At 45.4% G+C, this 20,863-nt stretch overlaps 1 protein-coding gene across 6 annotated transcripts in view; it reads right to left on the reverse strand.

The window, feature by feature from the left end:
• LOC117733928 (IQ motif and SEC7 domain-containing protein 1-like) overlaps nt 1-20,863 on the reverse strand; it is a 71,071-nt gene that overhangs the window by 39,361 nt on the left and 10,847 nt on the right. For 2 of the 6 annotated variants that reach the window (XM_034537871.1, XM_034537878.1), the window contains exon 2: nt 14,443-14,556. In XM_034537871.1, coding sequence (XP_034393762.1) covers nt 14,443-14,556 — 114 coding nt within the window. Of the gene's footprint in view, nt 1-2,172; nt 2,214-14,437; nt 14,557-20,863 lie in introns of those variants that run through there. The other 4 variants (XM_034537872.1, XM_034537877.1, XM_034537875.1 and 1 more) reach the window with 4 other exon arrangements.

The raw sequence follows: 20,863 nt of genomic DNA on the forward strand, positions 1-20,863 counted from the left end.
CACATATAAACTCCAATACATATAGCTTTCATGATCTGGAATTACAAACATTTGCATATTAGTAGAAAGCGATTATTATTGATTTTTTTTTAAATGCACAAGCCCGAGCTGGACGGCAATACTGGTGCAGAGAATCCACCGGGCAGATCCATGTTTTTTTTTTTTTTTGCAGGCCGTTGACTTAGCAAAACCAGTATCGGTTGGATGTGTATTATTTCATAAATTAAAGCATGTGCAGGTGAAACATACAGTTTCTCTCCCTGCTGTGCATTGTTCTGCACCAGTAAACTATCATCAAAGTCCATGTCAATTTGATTATCACATTGGCAGCGCATTAACTGACCTGGTATGATTACTCATATTATTATTATAAATACACATATCAGACAACGTGTCCTGGGGGGGGGGGGGGGGCAGGGCTGCCAGCAGTGATGAAATGACATTTACAACAGAACAGACTCATCCCGCTCCAGCTCCTCATTAAAGGGAGCACTGGCCCGGGCCGCCGTGAGCCTCGGTCCATGTGACAGCCAGTCAAACCGACACATTAGTGTCGATCCGAGGCACATGTCCTCCGTCCCGCAATAACGACGACGGCGACTGGTTTCACAAAAAAAACATCGATTTTCACCCCCCCCCCCACGTTCGCCTTCCTGCCTCGCGGCCATGTCACGTGACCCTTCTGTGGTTTTAAAGCTCTCTTTGGACCTGAAAGGAGGAGAGAGACGTCAGCCAGCGACCTCAGAACTGTACGGGAAACAAAAAGATGTTCGATTGCCTCTAATGCAAGCTACAAAAAAAAACCCGATTAAAAGCAAGAGAATCTGAGGGATGCATTCATGCGTTCACGTGTGCTGCACAACATGGAAGATTCAAGCCAGCGGGGGGAGGGGGGGGTCGGCGGGTTGCACATGGTCTGCGAAGGACTCTGGAGACCCGTGAAGGTCTCGTGTTCATTAAAAGATGATTGATCCCCGTGTGTGTGGTATTAGATCGTGACACGACGGGCTAATTCAGCTCAACGTTATGCGCCAGCTGTTCAGTACACGGATACACGTACGGGGGTCGAACAAACACACACACACACACACACACACACACACACACGACAGCGAAGGAAACAAAACTTAAAATGTGCCTCTGCGGAGGTAGCGGAACGCTTATCGCTTATTCAGCAGAAATACTTGTACACTACCAAAAAAAAACACAAAAATAAAAACACAATTTAATTGTATCCACCGTTCATCCCAGCAGATCTGACACACGATACACTGAAGTAGACGCGAGCTTTCCACACAGACTGGAGGACTCATCGGCTCAGACACAGCCGCATTTTACATACACACACACACACACTAGCAATGCCGCACACACGCACACACACACACATTGTATCACACAAGAGGACGCAGCAGAAGCTGAGAGGAACTCGTGTGCCCAGTAAGAGCCGTCACAGCATCATCCACAAATGAGTCATTCCCTCTCAGCCACCAGAGGCTCTAGAAAACCATCACTCATACACACACACACACACACACACACACACACACACACACACACACACACACACACACACACACACACACACACACACACACACACACACACACACACACACACACACACACACACACACACACACACACACACACACACACACACACACACACACACACACACACACACACACACACACACACACACACACACACACACACACACACACACACACACACCGCTCTGTTGTGTTTTCACACGTTCAACAGCGCTCAGGTTTTTACTCCCGTCTGAAAGACACATGGTTTTAATTCATCCTTGGTCAAATCTTTGCATGTCATTCACACAAATAATAAAAAACGCCATGTTCCTTCCTTCCTTCCCCCCCGCCCCCTCCCTCCTCCTCCTCCCTCCCCCGGTGAGAGATGTTGTTTACTAGGAGCCCAGGAAGGGACCACGAGAGGACGGCGCAAGGTCTGGATGCAATCGGTGACTCAGCATAGGCAGTGGGAGAGGTGGATGCCGTTGTTTTCTTCCTCCTCCTCCTCCTCCTCCTCCTCCTCCTCCTCCACCCACTCGACCGACGGCGTCTCCATGAATGGGACGGCTACACCGGCGCTCGCTCGCCCCATCCCACACACACGCGCACGCTCACACGCACAACATGCTACTCACATGTCGTAGAGGCGATAACCCATGGCGGAGCCCGGTCTGCTGGATTGGGACCCGGGGTCTCGGGTTCGCCGGGGGTCCGTGCTGCTGACCACGGCGCGCCACACGCTGGGCTTGTCCATCCTGTGTGCTGCTCAACGGGACTGCGGGACTGTGCGCACACTCTCCCAGTCACAAACACAGCAGTGTGTGTGTGTGTGTGTGTGTGTGTGTGTGTGATGTAACGAGGAGCGTCCAAGAGGCTGGCGGCTGGTGGAGGGGGGGGGGGGGGGGGGGGGGGGGGGGGGGGGAGATGATGGGGGGGGGGGGGGGAGTTGGCTGGGGATGGAGGAGAAGGAGGAAGGTGGTGGTTGTGGCCAAGAAACAAAAAAAAGGAGCTATCTGTTCAGTACTGATGTTTCACAGTATGGCGGATGATGGGTATTTCTTTACTGGTGCCAGTGCCCGAGGAGGCTGCCGCTCCTACAAAATAAAAGCGAGAGGACGCGACCTGACGGAGAGCGACTGGAGAGATTGCGCCGCCTCCCGTAAAACACGAGAGGAGAGGCATCTGCGTACCCCTCTCTCCACCCTCTCATCTGCGCTCAGTAGTACGGTCCTCGGCGGGGCCACGCGATTGGCTCCTCGGTCTCCATAGAAACAGGAGGATGTGTCAGAGGTAGGGCTCATTATCATGCCTTTCTCTCCAGCTCCCTCCCATTTTGTTTTCTCCCTCTTCTTCGTCTCTCCCTCGCTTTTCCAATTTCTCTTCTTCTCGTATACTTACTCCCCCCCCCCCCTCCTCTCCTCCTCTCCTCCCCTCCCCCTCCATCCTTCCCTCTTCTGAAATCAATGCTCTTTTCTCTGTAGTGTCTTTTCCAAACAGATGAGGCTTTCCTGTCCAGTGAGGAATGGCGCACTCGAGGTAAAAGATGCTGCTGCAGCTCACGGCTAATTGTGAACAAAACACCGCAGAACTAACAAAAGAGAGCCGAGGTCGATGGAAAGACGAAAGAATGAAATCATCAGATCATTTAATAAAAAAAAGGTGTTCAGACAGTTCTTATTATTGCCAGAAGTGAGTGAAAGAGCAGCTTGCACGGACATTGCATCACGTAGTGTGAAATATTAAGCAGAAATACATATTGTACTTCTGCTACAAATATACAATATGCATAATACAAATATATATTTTTTATAATGGAAGTTTTGGCTGCACATTAGAACATACACGGTACTGTTGTTGACACCTTCACCATGGTAACAGCATCCAAAGCGGGACGGGAGTCAGGCAGGAGAGTGTCTATGGAGACGAGCTCTCATCAGGACTTTATAAACACACACACACACACACACACACACACACACAACTACAAACACACACACAACTACAAACACACACAGCGGGCTGGAGACAGAACCCCCCCCCCCCCCCGGGCTGATGGCTTACGGTCTCCAGGGGAGGGTGCGTTTCACCGCGGGCAGCAGACTCTAAATGGCACACGGCTCCGGTCGATGCATCGAGCGGCGGCGGCGAGCGCCCGTCAGCCCTTCCATCTTTTTACTTAATGAACCGGCGTCGTGGCCAATTGCGTGCGTGCGTCATCTCGCTGCAATTACACCGGCCGCGTGCTCTCCTGATTATCAAGCACACGAGTGAGGAGATCCCTCCAGAGCCGTGAGGGGTTCACCTGTGAGCGCACAGTGGAAACCAACATCCACACATCTGGAGTGAGATACTCGAATGCTCCCCGAGATGAGCACCGACGTCCACGTCCGTCCTCTCGTGGCACACGTTGACCAACAAGCAATGTGCCTGAAAACAAGGAGATTGGCCACTTAATCTACTCCAGCTGTTCATGCTCGTAGTCAAACACCAACGCCTATCTTCGGAGGACAAACCGGAGCTTCTTTTTTTCACCTCCCAGGTTAACACAATTGACATTTCAGCCCTTTTCCAATTGTCGGATGAAGTTAGCAGCGTCTTAACTAGCCGGCCTTTGGATTTTGAGACTCCTCATTTCCCTGTAATGTCACCGATAGAGCACAGAGACAGTTAATCAGGGAGCTCGGCGTGTAATGTAACCTGCAGGCCGACAGTTGACCAGTCTGTGTCTGTGTCTGTGTGTGTGTGTGTGTGTGTGTGTGTGTGTGTGTGTGTGTGTGCCGTTGGCAAAAGGTTGTGTGGGGGAGGGGCTCCGACAGGTGAGCTCCATTCTGTTCACCGTCCAGTGTGTATTGGAAAAGCCCCCGAGCAGAGTGTTAGTAGTCTGGGCACACACACACGGACACACACGGACACACACACACACACACACGATGCTCTTCAAGTTGATAAACAAGGACAGTGTGTAACATTTAGGGGGGGGGGGGGATCTATTGGCAGAAATGGAATTAAATATTCAGTTGTGTGTTTTCTTCAGTGTTTAATCACCTGCAAATAAGAACACACACACCCACACACACAGACAGACAAACACACAGACAGACACACACACACACACACACACACGGCCGCCATGTTTCTACAGTAGATTATAACGGACAAACACTGGCTCGTTGGCCACCGTCGTTCTCCTCCACGCTCGGTACGCAGGAGAAATCTCCTGACGTGTAGTACAATAGTACACATTTTTACAGAATAGCACACATTTTATTAAAATGGCTATAAAACATAATGGAATCACTTTAACATATACGATTAGATCATAAAACATCACATCACAGATGGGCCACAAACAATCTGGAATAAAAAGGTGATGATAAATCCTAAAGGTCCCGCTGCATGAATAAAGAATACATTTAAAAAAAAAAATTTAAAACGTGTTCTCAATTACACGATACTTCCTCTATTGTTAAACAAGGCTCTATTTTATGACGAAAAATGGAGTTATTGCGAGTGTTTAAAAAAAAAAAAAAAAACGTGCTGCAGTCTGTGTGTGTGTGTGTGTTCCAGTATGTGTGTTCCATACACTACACACACACACACATGCACACGCAGCGAGGCAGAAGGCTTTCAGTGTCACAGGAAGTGCACGGAGTGGAGCGCACGCAGTGAGCTCTCATTCACAAAACCCAGTCCGGTAGCACCGCGGTGCCGTCACTGGAGGAGGAACCAGTGGAACCAGTGGGACCAGTGGGACCAGTGGGGACCAGTGGGGACCATTTCCATTTTAAACAGCCGAGGGTGAAGAAGATGAAACACGAAAGAGCTCTGAGCTGGAGATTAACTCACATACTGCAGCGAGTCGTCCATCAGTAACAGATTAATCACAATGATTCATCGTTTGAGTATTTTTCTCAGCAGAAAGAACAAAATGCGTCAGTCGCAGTTCATTAAATGTGAATAATCTCCGTTTAGCGGATGATCGTAAATTGATTATCTTTCGGGTTTTGGATTGTTGGTCTGACAAATAAGGCATCAAATTGGCACTCTTCCACTCTGGATAACTGTGATGGATATATATATATATATATATATATATATATATATATATATATATATATATATATATATATATAACTAAACTGTTCGTAGGGTAATGAATCGGTGACGTGTGATGAACATATTCTAGAGACGCAGCACTATCCAAACATCGTTTTCCAAGTTTTAGTTGTTATAAAATTATGGTTGTAAAAAACAAGAGTTGCTCAGCTGCAATTGAAAAATCACAGTTGCTTGTTTTTGGCTAAATTGGCCGTCAGTCTGCCGCCTCTGGAGACGGATAACAGAAGACACAGGAAGCAACGGCTGGAGGTCACGGGGGGGAAAAAAATCAAGTTCTCAACGCCCCTCCAAACGGATCTGTTCCCATCAAAGTGCATTCAGTATATATATATATATATATATATATATATATATATATATATATATATATATATATATACACTGTTGTGCAGCATCTGCACAATATGTAGGAGCACCAGTGGGAAGCATTATCACGTCCTCAGCTAAGCTGCTCGGCGGGGGTCCCCGTCTCCTCTCATGAGACTTCAGCCCACTTCAAACTCATCAGAAATGGAGAGAGAGAGAGAGAGAGAGCGAGAGCGACACACACACACACACACACACACACACACACACACTACGACAAGGGAGCCGAGTTGGAGAGGACCCACGTTCACCTGCAGCACCGAGCGCTGCGCGCCACTAGATGGCAGCGCATCGCTTTCCTCCGCGTGAGCGCCGGCTGCCGAGGGCCCCGAGGTGATGGAAGCCATTACTGATGTTTGGGGAAACTTCTCCCTTCAGGTGAGGGAGAGAGCGCTTCATTAATCGAACACAACCGGGAGAGGACGGGGCATTAAAAACATCTCATGCTGCCTTCAGTTACGTCAGCGTTGTTATCTTCAGTGCAGCATTTGTGTTCCACAAAAAAAAATTGTTTTTTCCCCAACCCACTCCCTTCAGTGTCAACACCTGGAAAAACTGACCTCCGCCACCCGACGCTGGACATGAGCGATGGGGAGGCTTAGTTCCTCCGCTGCGGGTTTTTTCCATTATTGTTTTGCTTTTTTTCTCTCCTCGGAACAACGCAGCAGAGTGCACGGCGCTGTGCAAAAGCCTCCTTCTGTCACCGACTTGGCCTCAAGCCTGAGAACATCCGAGGACGGAGACAGACGGAGCTTTTCATAGCGGGGGCCGCCGGAAACAAAGAGCCGCCTCTCTGCTCGGAAAAACGCTGCAGACGGAACTCTTTCTGGACCCCGCCGGCCTCTGATGCTGCAGGAGTTCATGCTTCTTGACGAGCTGGTGTCAGTCATACTGATGTGAAGCTGTGGCATCTCTAGCTCACACACACACTATTTCCAGCGGCCTTGACCTACAGCGGCATGGGGGGTCAGTGTTTGCTTCCCAGCAGGAAGCTCTACTCCCGGGCCTCTGCTGCTGGTCCGAGGTGGGCTGGTCTGACCCCCCCCCCCCCTACTGGAGTGCACAATCTGATAAGCATGAAGAAAAACTGTGCAAAAATCTTCTTGCTAATGCATGTTAACATATGTTGATCATATAGATGCATCAGCATTAGTTTCATAACCAATCAGAAATTACTCTGAGGAACTTTAAGTACAAATACAGAAGTGTATATACTAAAAGAAGAAATACTAATTTGGCAAATTGCCCCCCTGGTGACTCTTGAACAATGCATCGAGGTGAATACTGATACGTAATCTGTTTCCTCTTTATGATCTCCACGGTGTAATTTCCAGTACATTGCATGTGAAATATGCCATCAATATGAAATATCACATATGCAAAATGAAAAGCGGTGTCCAGAGGTCCTCGATGACAGGTTGTGCCGCTTTTTTTCCATTTATGCTTCTTTATGACCCACGAAAAGGGGGGGGTGGGGGATAATATGTATTCTAACAATCTCATCCTTCTGTCACGTGCACTTCCTGCTCTTCGCTTTCAGCCCGAACGCCAAATCGTCTGCGTCTCGTTAATAATATCTGGACGCACACGCAGACAAATCCCCCTCCTTGAGGAGGAGAGCCGATAAAGCAGCCGAGAACAAATGATCACGCACTCCAGTTTTATTTCCAGAAGGTGGAGGGGCGGGGGAGGGGGGGCGATAAAGTGCTGAGGAATCACTAATACCTCCTCTCAGGCCGAAAGGGTGGACTTGAAGCCCACGAGGGGGCGCCCTGTGGCACGGAGCCGACGGGGAGGATAAGCTGTGCAGATTAGAGATTGCATTTATTATTTTACCATCTGCCGCCGCTGCTTTGAAAACAGTAATTGATATTTCACAAGCGTCTCGAGTCAAGAGTGTATCGCGGATGATGTCACCGCCCGTTACTGAGAGGGTCCGCTGGGCCGCCAAGGTGTACCAAGGTGTACAATTTTCATGAAATCAAGTTAGCCTTGAAAATCATAGACGCAAACTTTTTTTTTGTTACCCAAACTAAATAATATTCAGGTTACAATAAGAGTACATTTGAGAAGAGTAAATGTTTTGAATGTTGCTTTATAAATTACTGCTTCGGCAGCACTACCTCGTTCAATTTTATATCTCGGGCCGCCCGTTCATAGTCGATTATTTGACTAATCTGTCATTTTGGTCATTTTGCATTTTTCATGCTGAATTATTTAGAACAAAAAAAAAAGGAAAAAACGAACTTATGCCAAAGGTGCGTAAAGTTTACGGGAAAAACTTGAATGTTTTTTTATTATTTGTAAACTGTGGAAAGTCGTGGACTGAACGTCAGATTATCTCCAACATTTTCATGCAAAAAATCGGTTTCAAATCTGTCGACCGGCCACACGTGCAAATGCGCAAAAGCGGGAAAGGCGGGCGCAAAGAGTCGAGGCCACATGGCCCCGGATGGAGTTTTTCCTGTGAGTTTCCTCCTCCGCACCGGAGCCTGTAATTAACTCTCGGAGAACCGCGATGACGAAAACCGCGGGACTTCAAAAGACCGACGAGAAGTTCAAACACATTGTGGAAGTGGGCTCTCCGTTTCACAGGCCCGTTAAAAATCATTGGAACGTTCAGATCTGGCCAAACCCAAACGTAACAATACTAAAACGGCAGTTAATAAAAAAATATATATATATATAAAAAAAAGGAGAGCCAATAAGGAAAGAATTCAAACAATTTAATGACAGGAGGAAGAAGCTTTCATTGCCGCTTTAAAAAAAACAGACTTAACTGCCCCTTTCGTTTTCGCGACCACACACACAATAAAATGTTTACGGCGTCGTGAAGGCCTTTCATCCGAGTGACCTCGGACATCGTCGAGGCCTTTTCCGGAGAGCAGGAATGCAGCAGGCGAGCGCACACGATCCCAGATACCGACGGCGAGCCACGTGTCCGCCATGTTCGCCCCCCTGAGGCTCCATCGCGGCCTCGTGAGCCGCCCTTCCTGCCACAAACACTGGCTGTTTTTGATCCCACGAAGAAGAAGAAGAAGAAGAAAAAGGCCACTTCCCAGGAATCAATAGGCTCTGAAAGAGCCTGGGAGATAATCACAGGTTCTGCTCCGAGATGCTCATTCGCCATAATGAATATCATAAAAAGCGTATGAATTATTTAGACCTATAAATGGAGGCCCCCGGGTTCCAGATCCGCCGCGCTAATGGTCGGACGCCAAAATCGGAAGCCCAGACCCGCAAAAAGCAGCGCGATGTTAACAGCTTTACGAGCGTTTTGGGCGATACCGCGGGAGCTTTGAGGCAGGGAGCAAGATTTACACCCCGCCGTGATCCGGCCAGCCTTTCGTTAACCTCTGCAAAGCAATACATGTCTTTAATTGAGGAGACAAATGGGGGAAAAGAAGCCAGACAAGCAGAAAAAAAAGAGAATATCTGGAGAGAGAGAGAGAGAAAAAGAGAGGCATTAAGTGAGGAGAAGAAGAAAACAAAGAATAAAAAGGAGGATCTCTTGGTATTTAAAAGCATTCATTCAGCCTGGAGCTGGGCGTGATGGGTGCAGAGAGGCCTTCACTGTGGACAGGACTGAACTGGATGGCAGCTGCAGGCGGTGAATACAGAAGCCGCTGCACAGGCGAGGCAGTTTAAAAAAAACGTGCTTTGTCTTCATGGTACTGAGGAACTGCCACAGAGGGAAGTTGTTTTTTTTTTTTTTCTTCATTCCCTGGTCATATAATGTTAATTTTTTTTCCAGGTCGTTTCAAGTTGCAGCCACACATGCGCCTTCAGATGCATTTCACATTCTCCATCCCCTCAGATTTGAACCGTGCAGAGCAGACATCGCGTTCTCGCAGGTAAGCTGCAATCCTGCGTCCCGATTGGCCGAGCCGACTCTGCTCCACTTGAACTTAAAGCACACTTCCGGCTCTCACCTCTCTACACACGGCGGGGCAGAGGGAAGAGAGTATGTTACGGTGGCTATAATGAACCCCTTCGCAGGAGTATGGAGGACACATAAGTGGGAGAGACCATTACAGGAGAGGACGTGGGGGAGTCGATGATGACTGACGGGGTGGAATACAACTTCAAAAAGACATTATGGAGATGCTCGTTCTTTCGCTTCCTGGATGCAAAAAAAACAAAATAAAAAAGAGTGGCTGAAACAACTTTATATTGATGTGTGGAAACTTAGCCAAGTTACGACTAGCTAAACGAGCGTCGCCTCTATAAATCAATTGTATTGTTGACATAATTGTGTTCAGTACAAAAACAAAAGAGGGTTGTTTTAAAGCTCACAGCTGACTCATCCGGCGCTCCTGCAACCTGGATTCAGTATAATCTTCCTGCTTGTTTTGTAGGTTATAGTTTTAGTATTTGGTGGTAATATTTCAGCGGTGAAACAATTAAAAAAAGGATTTAATATATCCCGACTGATACTCGAGCGAAAGGGTTTACACAATGAACTGTGAGGATTTATGGCTTTGCCTCCAACTAAAATGTACTCGGAACTATTTAAGTGAAAGTAAATGTTTTTGTCTGACATTCTTTATTTTTTTTTTTACCATTTATTATAATGGACTACGCCGACTGTACAAAAATTCCAATTAAGTTTGATAAAGCGTAGCACATCAAGAAGTCCTCTTCGTCTCTCTTACTTATATTGGCTGTTATAGGCTTTTTTTTTGGCACTAATTTATAATTCATCTCTTTTCATTTGATTCATTCAGATTTCTCAGTTTCCTCCTCCTCCTCCTCCTCCTCCTCCTCCTCCTCGCCGTGTGGGCAAGTCAAGACTGGAACGACATTAAACACCTTGAGGAACACGCTGGGTTACTGGTGGAGGTCAGGGCTATGTAGTATGTAGGGTAACGTATAAATATATTTAATAAATGCCACAATGAGACAAAAGGCTGTTTCTTCACCTGTAGACCCTACTAGCCTCCCACCCCTCCCCCCTATGGCCTTAAACCCCGAACCCTCAGGGACTGACTGACGTCACCAATGGGACAGCAGTTTGCTGCAACATATATCGCGTTACCACGACGACAACGACAAAAAATATGGATGTACAATTGCGGGTATTTATTTGATTACTTTTTACTGCCAGATTTTTAACGTCTTCCGGGAAGTCATTTCAAATGATCTATTCACTCGTTTTTGTTGTTGTTGTTGTCAAAACAGCTTCAATAACAAAACGAAACGTTTGATGAATAAATCGGTGTAATAGATTCTCTGGTTACATGCGTTTAATGTTCCATCTTTAATCCTTTAATGTTTTTTTTTAGAGTAAATGTCATTTCAGTCGGGCTGAAAGTGTTTACCGCCCCGTTGCTATGAATTGTGGGTAAATTCTCTGATGCAAAATTTGCAGAAATGCGGATTTACGTTTATAAAAATAAATAAAATAAAAAGGGTTCACGAAAAGGGCTCCGAATGTCTGCGAGAGATTCCTCAAAACACTCGACGGTGTGACAGAACTGAACCTCGGCGCCTGGAAGTCTGAGGAGATTTGGACCGGGCCAAATATTCTGCAGCGCCGGCGGCGGCGTCACCCTGGATTTTTCAACCGGATGACGCGCGTATACATAAGCGTGAAATATTGAGGTCATCGGGAGCATGGACGACATCGGGGCACGTTTAGATACATTTATTTTTAAGATTTAGATACATTTCTTCAACAGAAGATTCTATGTTATTAAATAAGCACTAAAATGTGTGTATTAATTGATATGATGTTTTAATCCAGTAAAGTAATATCCTCCGCTTTATCAAATATGAAGGCCGGTTGCTTTTCTGTGTATTTTCTATCTTGTGTGTAATATCTTTGGCTTTTGGACTGTCGGTGGACACGTTTTCCCTTTTCGTAAACGTTTCGTAGATGAAAAAAAAAAAAATCATCTAAAGATTATCTGGAATTAAAATGATAATTAGTTGTTGCCCTGAATGAAAGCGTATTCTTCTTTTGCAAATGCATGTTGGGTAAAAAAAAAAAATACTCAACAGAAGCAGATCAATAAAACACGACCGCCTTATTATTTCCACTCCCAAAAACCTTTGTGCTCCGGAGCCTTCGGACGAGCCGGCTTCTCATTGTTGTATTTCTGGAGTCATTTGTTCTCCTCTCGGTCCGCTGATCATCTCAACGGACCGAGAGGAGAAAAGAGACGGGGACGGGAAGAAGAGGCGCAGATTAACACGAGGTCACGGAGACGGCGTAGGATTGAGATTTTCTTTAATAACTCACTTTCAATTCGCTGGTGCATGCGATACAAATGCGACATTATTCTGCTGAATGACACCGCGACTGCACACGGATCACAGTCGTCTTTTAACTCTTCCCCAACGACGCTCGCCCTCAAAAAGTATCAGAAACAAGCGGAGGGACACTGCAGAGGCCACGTGGCATAATGATTCATATTTCACCCTTCTTTCCTTCCTTCTTAAGCCACGCTGGCAACTTTTTATTTAGTTTTTTTTTTTTTTGTCGGGAGGGCGTTCCCTCAGAGGGTTCCCCCGCGTGGGGGTTGTGACTTGCATGTTGTTGTTGTTGTTGTTTTTTTAACCTCTGTGTGCTTCTTCTGTTACGCAGAAAATTAGGTCATATGGAATTATGTATTGTAGCTTCCTTTTGGTAGCAGGAGAGGACACAATGGCATTTAAAAAAAAAAAGGGGTCTGAAATGTGACACTGAAGTACACATCACCACACAACAATACCAATAACCCATGTGAAGCTTGTGAGTGGAGCTCGTGAACTATTAAAATATTATATATATATATTAATATTCCACTTTAAAAGGGTGCTTTGGCCCATTAACTGCAGCTGATGTGCCATACGGTTCAAATTATTGAAGACTGCTTTGTTGATTTTGTTAAATAAATGACTTATTATGCGTTTTAACAGGTTTCTCTGACCCTTCTCACCAAATCCTTGTACACAAAGTACACCAACCTGAACTCAAATCATAGCATAAGTCCAATGTTCTCATTATTATTAATGTACTTAAAAGCCTGCTATTTTTTTTTACTTAAAGTAATACATGTTATATTGTATTCTTGACGCTTCAGTGCTATTAAGTTGTTGTAGTTTTTTATTTGTATAAATGGCGTACATCGGACTTTGTGAGTCAGATTACGGAATATTCCACTTTTATATATACGATGTGAGAAATGTTGTTTTCCTGCGACTCAGTGATTTACAGCACACACACACACACACACACACACACACACACACACCAAATAACTGCGGCGCCCTTCACTTCATGTATAAACAAATTAAAAAATGTCCCTTTTTCTTTTGCTCAAAGGTAAAAAAAAAATGCCAAGAGAGTTTGGACTTTATGATAAATGTTGCTTTCAGTTTGATTTATGCAGCAAATTCCGTCCATTTCACTTTTCTTGCACGTGTGAGTGTGTGTGTGTGTGTGTGTGTGTGTGTGTGTGTGTGTGTGTGTGTGTGTGTGTGTGGACGATACATTTCATAAATCTTGATACTTCCCCGTGGGGAACAGTGTTGAAATGGTCAAAATAATCATCTATTTGACCGTGATCATGTGACACAGTGTGTGTGTGTGTGTGTGTGTGTGTGTGTGTGTGTGTGTGTGTGTGTGTGTGTGTGTGTGCGTGTGTGTGTGCGTGTGAGCCTCCTTCTGTTTACGGTCACAACACATTTAACCCGTCCGGTCTGTGTGAGCAGAACACAAATGAGCGAGCGGCCAGATTCCTCATTTCTGCAGCGTTGCGGGAGTCTAAAAACAACCCACAGATGTTCCTGCTAATCAGAAACTTCTGAACGCTGCAATTTGAAAATAGAACGAGTTCCCACGATGCACTGGGATTTATTTTGGGGGCTGCTGCACATGAGCACAAAAAAAAAAAAAAAAAAACTGGGTTATGGATTATAGGCGCACATTGCTTCTTTTTTTTTTATTATGATGATGATGATGATGATGATGCACGCAGCGCTGGAGTCTTTGAAAACTCCCCTCCAGCTTTTTGAAGCCCCCCCTCCCCCCTTCCTTAAATCTGTACCACCGACCGGCCAATGGGTGAGCAGCGATGGAGACTCATAGAGGCGGGGATGATTAATGAAGGCAAAGCCTGACGATCTCCATCCGACGTTCATCGTGCACGTCGGGAAGACGACGTTGCAGCACTGAAACTGCTGAGTCATGAAAAAACATATATTTAAAAAAATATATTAAAAAAAAACCCAGATGACTGGAGAACAGCTGCAAAGACTCAAAGGACCGATGTATCCGCCACCGAGAGGCTGATTACGAGGGCATCGACGCGGTGGCTTTTAGACATTAACGAGGCGGAGAGAGTGAGAGGAAAGACTGCGTTGCCACGGAGATACTCGTGGGACAAACATTAAAAGCACATGGTCATAAAAAAAAAAAAAACATCTTACTGTACCCAAAGGAAGCCGACTTCCACTTGCAACAGGGGACGGGTCTTCTGCAGCCGGCGGTCTGCACCGACCTCCTGGGAGCCTCCGGGGCGTCGACGGGGAGGGGGGCATGTCTCCTGCTAAGGGGGGGGGGGGGGGGGGGGGGGGGGGGGGGGCAAACACAGAAACACAGTTACTTGCTGTCGGGCGGCGTTCCCTCAGAGGGTTCCCCCGCGTGGGGGTTGTGACTTGCATGTTGTTGTTGTTGTTTTTTTACCTCTGTGTGCTTCTTCTGTTACGCAGCAAATTAGATCATATGGAATTATGTATTGTAGCTTCCTCTTGGTAGCAGGAGAGGATACAATGGCATTAAAACGTGACACTGAAGTACACATCACCACACAACAATAACCCATGTGAAGCTTGTGAGTGGAGCTCGTGAACTATTAAAATATTATATATATATATATATATTAATATTCCACTTTAAAAGGGTGCTTTGGCCCATTAACTGCAGCTGATGTGCCATACGGTTCAAATTATTGAAGACTGCTTTGTTGATTTTGTTAAATAAATGACTTATTATGCGTTTTAACAGGTTTCTCTGACCCTTCTCACGAAATCCTTGTACACAAAGTACACCAACCTGAACTCAAATCATAGCATGAGTCCAATTTTCTCATTATTATTAATGTACTTAAAAGCCTGCTATTTTTTTTTTACTTAATGTAATACATGTTATATTGTATTCTTGACGCTTCAGTGCTATTAAGTTGTTGTTGTTTTTTATTTGTATAAATGGCGTACATCGGACTTTGTGAGTCAGATTACGAAATATCTTTTGGACCATACTATCGATCAATATTAAATAGCACGTACACTTCAGTTTGTCACATTTTGCTGCCAAAAATATCCGTTTATCTATTTCCTCACTGGACAAATATAGAAACAGACGTGTTGTAAATTTAGCTCGTGAAACAAAAAAAAAGGCCTCAACTTGATCAAAAGGAAAGAAAAAAAAAAGTGAACATGAAGCTCTCGGAAGGAGAAGAAAACCATATTCCATGAGGCTTGTTTTCCCTTTTTAACTCAGTCACGCATTTGTTTTAAAAGCAAAAGAATAATTTTGTGTTACGAACGGCTGATGTCGTCGTCGTGGCTGCCATTTGCTTCCGTTTCGGCATACTTAATTATTAATTTTTAAGAAATGCTAATGTGTCTCGAGTTTTGCAAGCTGTGAACCTTGAATAAAGTCAGACTTCTCCTCCCGTCTTCCATTAGTTCCCGTGATCGAGGTCACAGCGCTGAGATTCATATCAATAAATAAAAAGGCTTTTTTTTTTCTTTTTTTTTTCACTGCAGATGATGTGTTTTTAAGACTTAAACCATGTTCTTCATTGTCTTTGCTTTATGTTACTTAACACACACACACACACACACACACACACACACATCTCTCTACATGGCAACGAGAGGAGGAGACGAGGATAGGTCGGTGTGGTCCCGGCTGAGGGTGAGAGACTTGGCGTCATTATTATAATATATATATATATTTTTTTTTTTTTCTTTCAGGTCATATTTCTGTGTGAATTAAAGCACAGTTCAGTCCACACATTGTGTAAAAAAGCCGTTTTGAAAGCCCCCCCGCCTGCAGACAGAAAACTGCAGCGTCTCCATCGCTGCTCGTCTGTTGGAAGCCAAAGAAGTTGCGGAGGCCATTAATGTGAAAATGCTTTTTTACATCAAATACAACAACACATTTGGGCCTGGATTAGTGTTCCAACGGTCTCCTGCTGGTGTTGTTTTTGAGACACACTTTGAGAGAGAGAGAGGTTGTGACCTCCACCACAACAACAACAACAACAACAACAACCAAGACAAGCTTTATTCTCTTCATTGTCATCTCTGCAATAAGGGGGAGGGAGCCTTTATAATCCATGCCTCCGTTTCTACCCCCCCGAGTCTGTGGAAATATAAAAAGGGGAAATAAAAGCCGAGGCTCTCCTCCAGAATACTGCAGTCCTCTGGCCGAACCAACACGTTCAAGAAGAGAAACAAATATATATATATATATATATATATATATATATATATATATATATATATATATATATATATATAAAAAGACCGACAGTTGTGGATTCATCATCCCCAGCAAAGCAATTTCAGATTTCAATTAGCCCGAGACACTCCCAATTAAGCAGCTGCCATCCATCACAATACTCGAGGGCACACAAGCAAACAGGCATAAATTACGACGGCACGAATGGACTTTCCTATAAAAAGGAGTTCACCGGAAGACTCCGGCGAACGCTTTCGGGCGGAATTAAATCGCGACGGGGAGGGTCGGCTTGCTCCTCGGGCCCGGGTTTATGAGCGGAGGAACATCTCATCATCATCATCATCAGACGTTCACACTCACACACACACACACACACACACACAAAGAACGATCCAGAAGAGAAGCGGGGGTCACCGAGGCCGCCTCCCTCACTGCGGGTCCTAATCACGTCTGAATGAAATCATCCATTCTGATTACAGAACAGCGGAGCAATTAAACGCCGCCATGTTGTTATTGCTCTCTCATTAGCCGTTGTGAGAATGAGGCCCCCTCAGCACCAACAGGGCCAATCTCCACACACACTTCTGAGAGCAAAGGCTTATTTATTCATAGCGCCAGTGCCAAGTTCAGTGGCTTTTCAATTATGAATGATAATGAAACCTACCCGGGCCGTGTAACACACAACATTTTTTAGAAAACAGCCATATAATTCATATTCGGGGTGGGAGATGTAAGCGACTGTCCCGTCTTCTGGGTGATTTTAAACAAGCTCTACTACAAAAAGGCAGGCACCCCCCCCCCCCCCCCCCCCCCCCCCGGGAGAGCCAAGAAGATAAGTCATGTGACACAAATCATGCCATTTGAAACTGGCTTCACTTTTAAAAAAGGAGACGCCACTGAATAATTACACTTATACTGTATCCAGCGGGAGAGCATCAGAGGCGGCAGTGTCTTCGCCGTGGAGAGTAGTGGGGCTCTATTAAATATGGGAGGCAAAAAGAATATCACGTTTTTGGAATTGCGCAACTTCAAAGAAAACAAAAAGTCAAATATTTTAATGCTATAAATTCTGCGGCGTTTCATTTTCAGCAGCGTTAGGTGTCCGTAAGACATTTCCCTGCTTCCTAAATCAAACTACGAAACACGGCTCAATGTATTCATGCGTGTAGGACGAGCAGCACTCATCTGGTTATTGATTACTCATTACCGATGAGCCCGTCTTCTATCGTTTGTTAATGAGTGAATGAATGAATGTGGCTTTGTATAGTGGAGCCACTCTGCTGATCTGCATTGAGACAACAGCTCTAGATGACTTGAGTGGGGCTAAGAAATCAGGCGAGGCTAAAGAAGTTCTATGAAAAGGAGGTCAACTCAAGGTCACGCAAGTCAGACTGAAGTCATTAATTACGCAATAGACAAAAACTACGTTCATCACAGTCAGAAGCTGTAGGAGCCGTCATAATCTTCAGATTGTCATCTTTCCGACGGTCCTTGAACACATCATTGTCTGACGAAAGGCTTCCGTCTGTTTGAGATATTTCATCAAACAGTTCATTCTAAGCGTCTCATTTAGAATCTTTCCCCCCAAATAAAACCGTTTAAAAAGTAACCAGATCCTGTAAATAGCATTAAATTCTGCGTTAAATTCTTTTTTCCCCCCCCCCAACATTGGTAATACTTGTGGGCACTTAGAACAATGTTGGATTCAAACGTTTCATTGTTTGCAAATTTCTTTTAAAGAAATGAAAGAAATTCAACTTGATGGTGCTGTTTCCAAGTGCATGACTGGTATATTGCAGTGAAAATCAAGGCCTGATGTGGTATCCCCCCTCTTATTGCTCATTTACATATAATTGAATAAACTGTCAGTCCTGCATAAAAACACTTGTACATCTCATCTAATTTACATGTCCAGCGTTGCTAACGTGACAGAGATAGACAGCGTATAACATCCCCGGCATCACGGAAGATAAACTGCTCTTGAAGCGCTTCACTAATTAATTTTGGGGGTCACGGGACCCCCAAAATGTGTCGTGCTACTAACAGCAGCAGCACCAGGTCTTGGCCAGGTCACCCTCGAAAAAAAGAGATTTTTAATCTCAATGGGACTCACGTGGTTAAATAAAGGTTTAAATTAAAAAAATAAAACCAGCGAGATATGGAGAGAAAAAAAGATAAGAGGAGCAATCAATATACTGTATGTAGGGTATTACACATTTCACAAAGTAATGTTCATAACACTGGGGGATAAGGGAGTATTATCAAGTATATCACTACCACTGCACACGACGAAGAAGAAAAAAAGAGCTAACTTTTAGTTTTTCGTGTTTTATTTAGTAAATAGTGCTGCGTCGGAAGGCTGAATGCCAGCGGAGGCAGTGCAACTGATTGCTTGCTGGTTCCCGAGATGCACGTGTGTGTGTGTGTGTGTGTGCTTAAAGAACAAAATTCTCCACTGTGTAACAACATGAGTCATGACTTACATAACTGAACACGGCCTTGTTTATTACTTCAGGAAATCCCCCTTTTATCTATTTGCCCCCCGAGCAAAAGTGTTGCAACACTAAAAACCTTCGGCTGACGTTTATTACAGACATATAAGAAGGTTTGAGTCTGATTAATATGAGGCAATCTCTATAAAACACCTCAACGTCAAAAAAGTATTTAGACACTGATGATTGATTTCGCCGCGCACGCCTCTCTCGCGTGCACAAATTACATCGGCCGTGCAAAAGACAAAAGACCGGCACACTTCTCCAGGCCTGTGACCCACTGGATTCGCTTCGCATTTGTGAAAAGGACATTTGGAGCGGAGAAAGAAAGAAAGAAAAAAAAAAAAAAAAAAAAGGCGGCCTGGGGAGCGCCGCGGGAAAGAACAGGCACGGGCCTGGAAAACAGTTACTGAAACGCGGGAGAGGCTTCGCTGCTCGCCGCGCGATTCGTCTAGACGCCACAGCGGCCCGCTTGGATCCCACAGCGAGGCGTCTCTAAAAGAGAGGGAGGAGAGGATAAGGAGTGTGTTCACCAGCGAGAGAGGCCCATCTACTCTCCACACGCGAGCCGTGTTCACAGCGATGATGAGATTCACGCCACGGATTGAAACCAGGCCACATTTTAACCCGGCAGAGACAACGGTGGGGGGAGGGGGGGATCGCAGTAGGGATGACATCATTCAGAAGCACCGGGAAAAAAATGCCATTAGCCAGTTCCCCGGCGCTATCAAAAACGACGCGGCACTTCAACGCCGACAACGTAGCGAGCCACGTTTTGCCGTTTTGTTGCTCGTAGTGTGCACGCAGCCTATGGGTTCCCTTAAGAACCCATAGGCTGCAAAGAACCGTTCCTGGATGAAAGAGTTCCTCAAGGGTTCTGGAAAACATCAACGTTAAAAATATCCCAAGTAACACACAAAGAGCCCCGATCCTTTAGGAGCCTCATGAGGAACCCTTGGTGGGTTCGAGATGAGACACGTGGACTATAAAAAGGGTTCTCGGTAGAACCCCCTGGGGGAGTTCTCATTATCGGCCTTTAAAAAAAGAGGAAATATTCTGGAATAAACCCTGCAGAGAGGGTTTTGGGAGGAACCATGACACCACAGAAGGGTTCTCTGTATGGCTCTAGGTAGAACCCTTGTTGTCGTTAAATGCATCCAGGTGAAACCTTTATAAAACGGTTCCATCAGGAACCAAAATGGGGGTTCTCGGATTGGGACAAGCCGGAGACTTTGAAGACCTTTATTTCTAAGAATGTGCAAATCTCCAGGCGCTAACAACAATGGAATGTGACCTTGGACTGCACTTGACGTAACATCTCATCACTTCCTCCACACTGTGTTAACAACAGGAACAGGCACCACATCAGGCCTGCTTCCATCCTTCAGAAGGAGGAGAACTCTCTCTGGCTAGCACCCTGACCCCAGGATATTCAGCTCTACAAATCAACATACCTGACCAGTTGGACATACCTAAACAGTTGGACATACCTGACCAGTTGGACATACCTAACCAGTTGGACATACCTAACCAGTTGGACATACCTGACCAGTTGGACATACCTGAGCATTCTGGAGGAGTCAAATTCTGGCCTGGGAGACGGAAATAAAAACACTGCTTCACCGATTTGTGTCGAGCAGGTAGAAAGGAGAATGCTGCAGGATGCGAGTAATGCAGCTAAAAGACACCCACGGTAACAAAACACCCCAGTGACCACCATCACTTGATTCAGCAACTTCATTACAGCAGCCAAGCTTAACTATCTGGCAGCGATCTATAGAGCATCCTAAGATATGGTTTGCACATTAAATTCCGGCTACAACTGAGTGACATTCTCAAAATGACATTGGTATTCCCCCGGGTGTGCAATAAATGCATCCTCTGTCAATGCAG

This window comes from Cyclopterus lumpus, chromosome 7, assembly GCF_009769545.1.
Source record: "Cyclopterus lumpus isolate fCycLum1 chromosome 7, fCycLum1.pri, whole genome shotgun sequence".
Classification (NCBI taxonomy): Eukaryota; Metazoa; Chordata; class Actinopteri; order Perciformes; family Cyclopteridae; genus Cyclopterus; species Cyclopterus lumpus.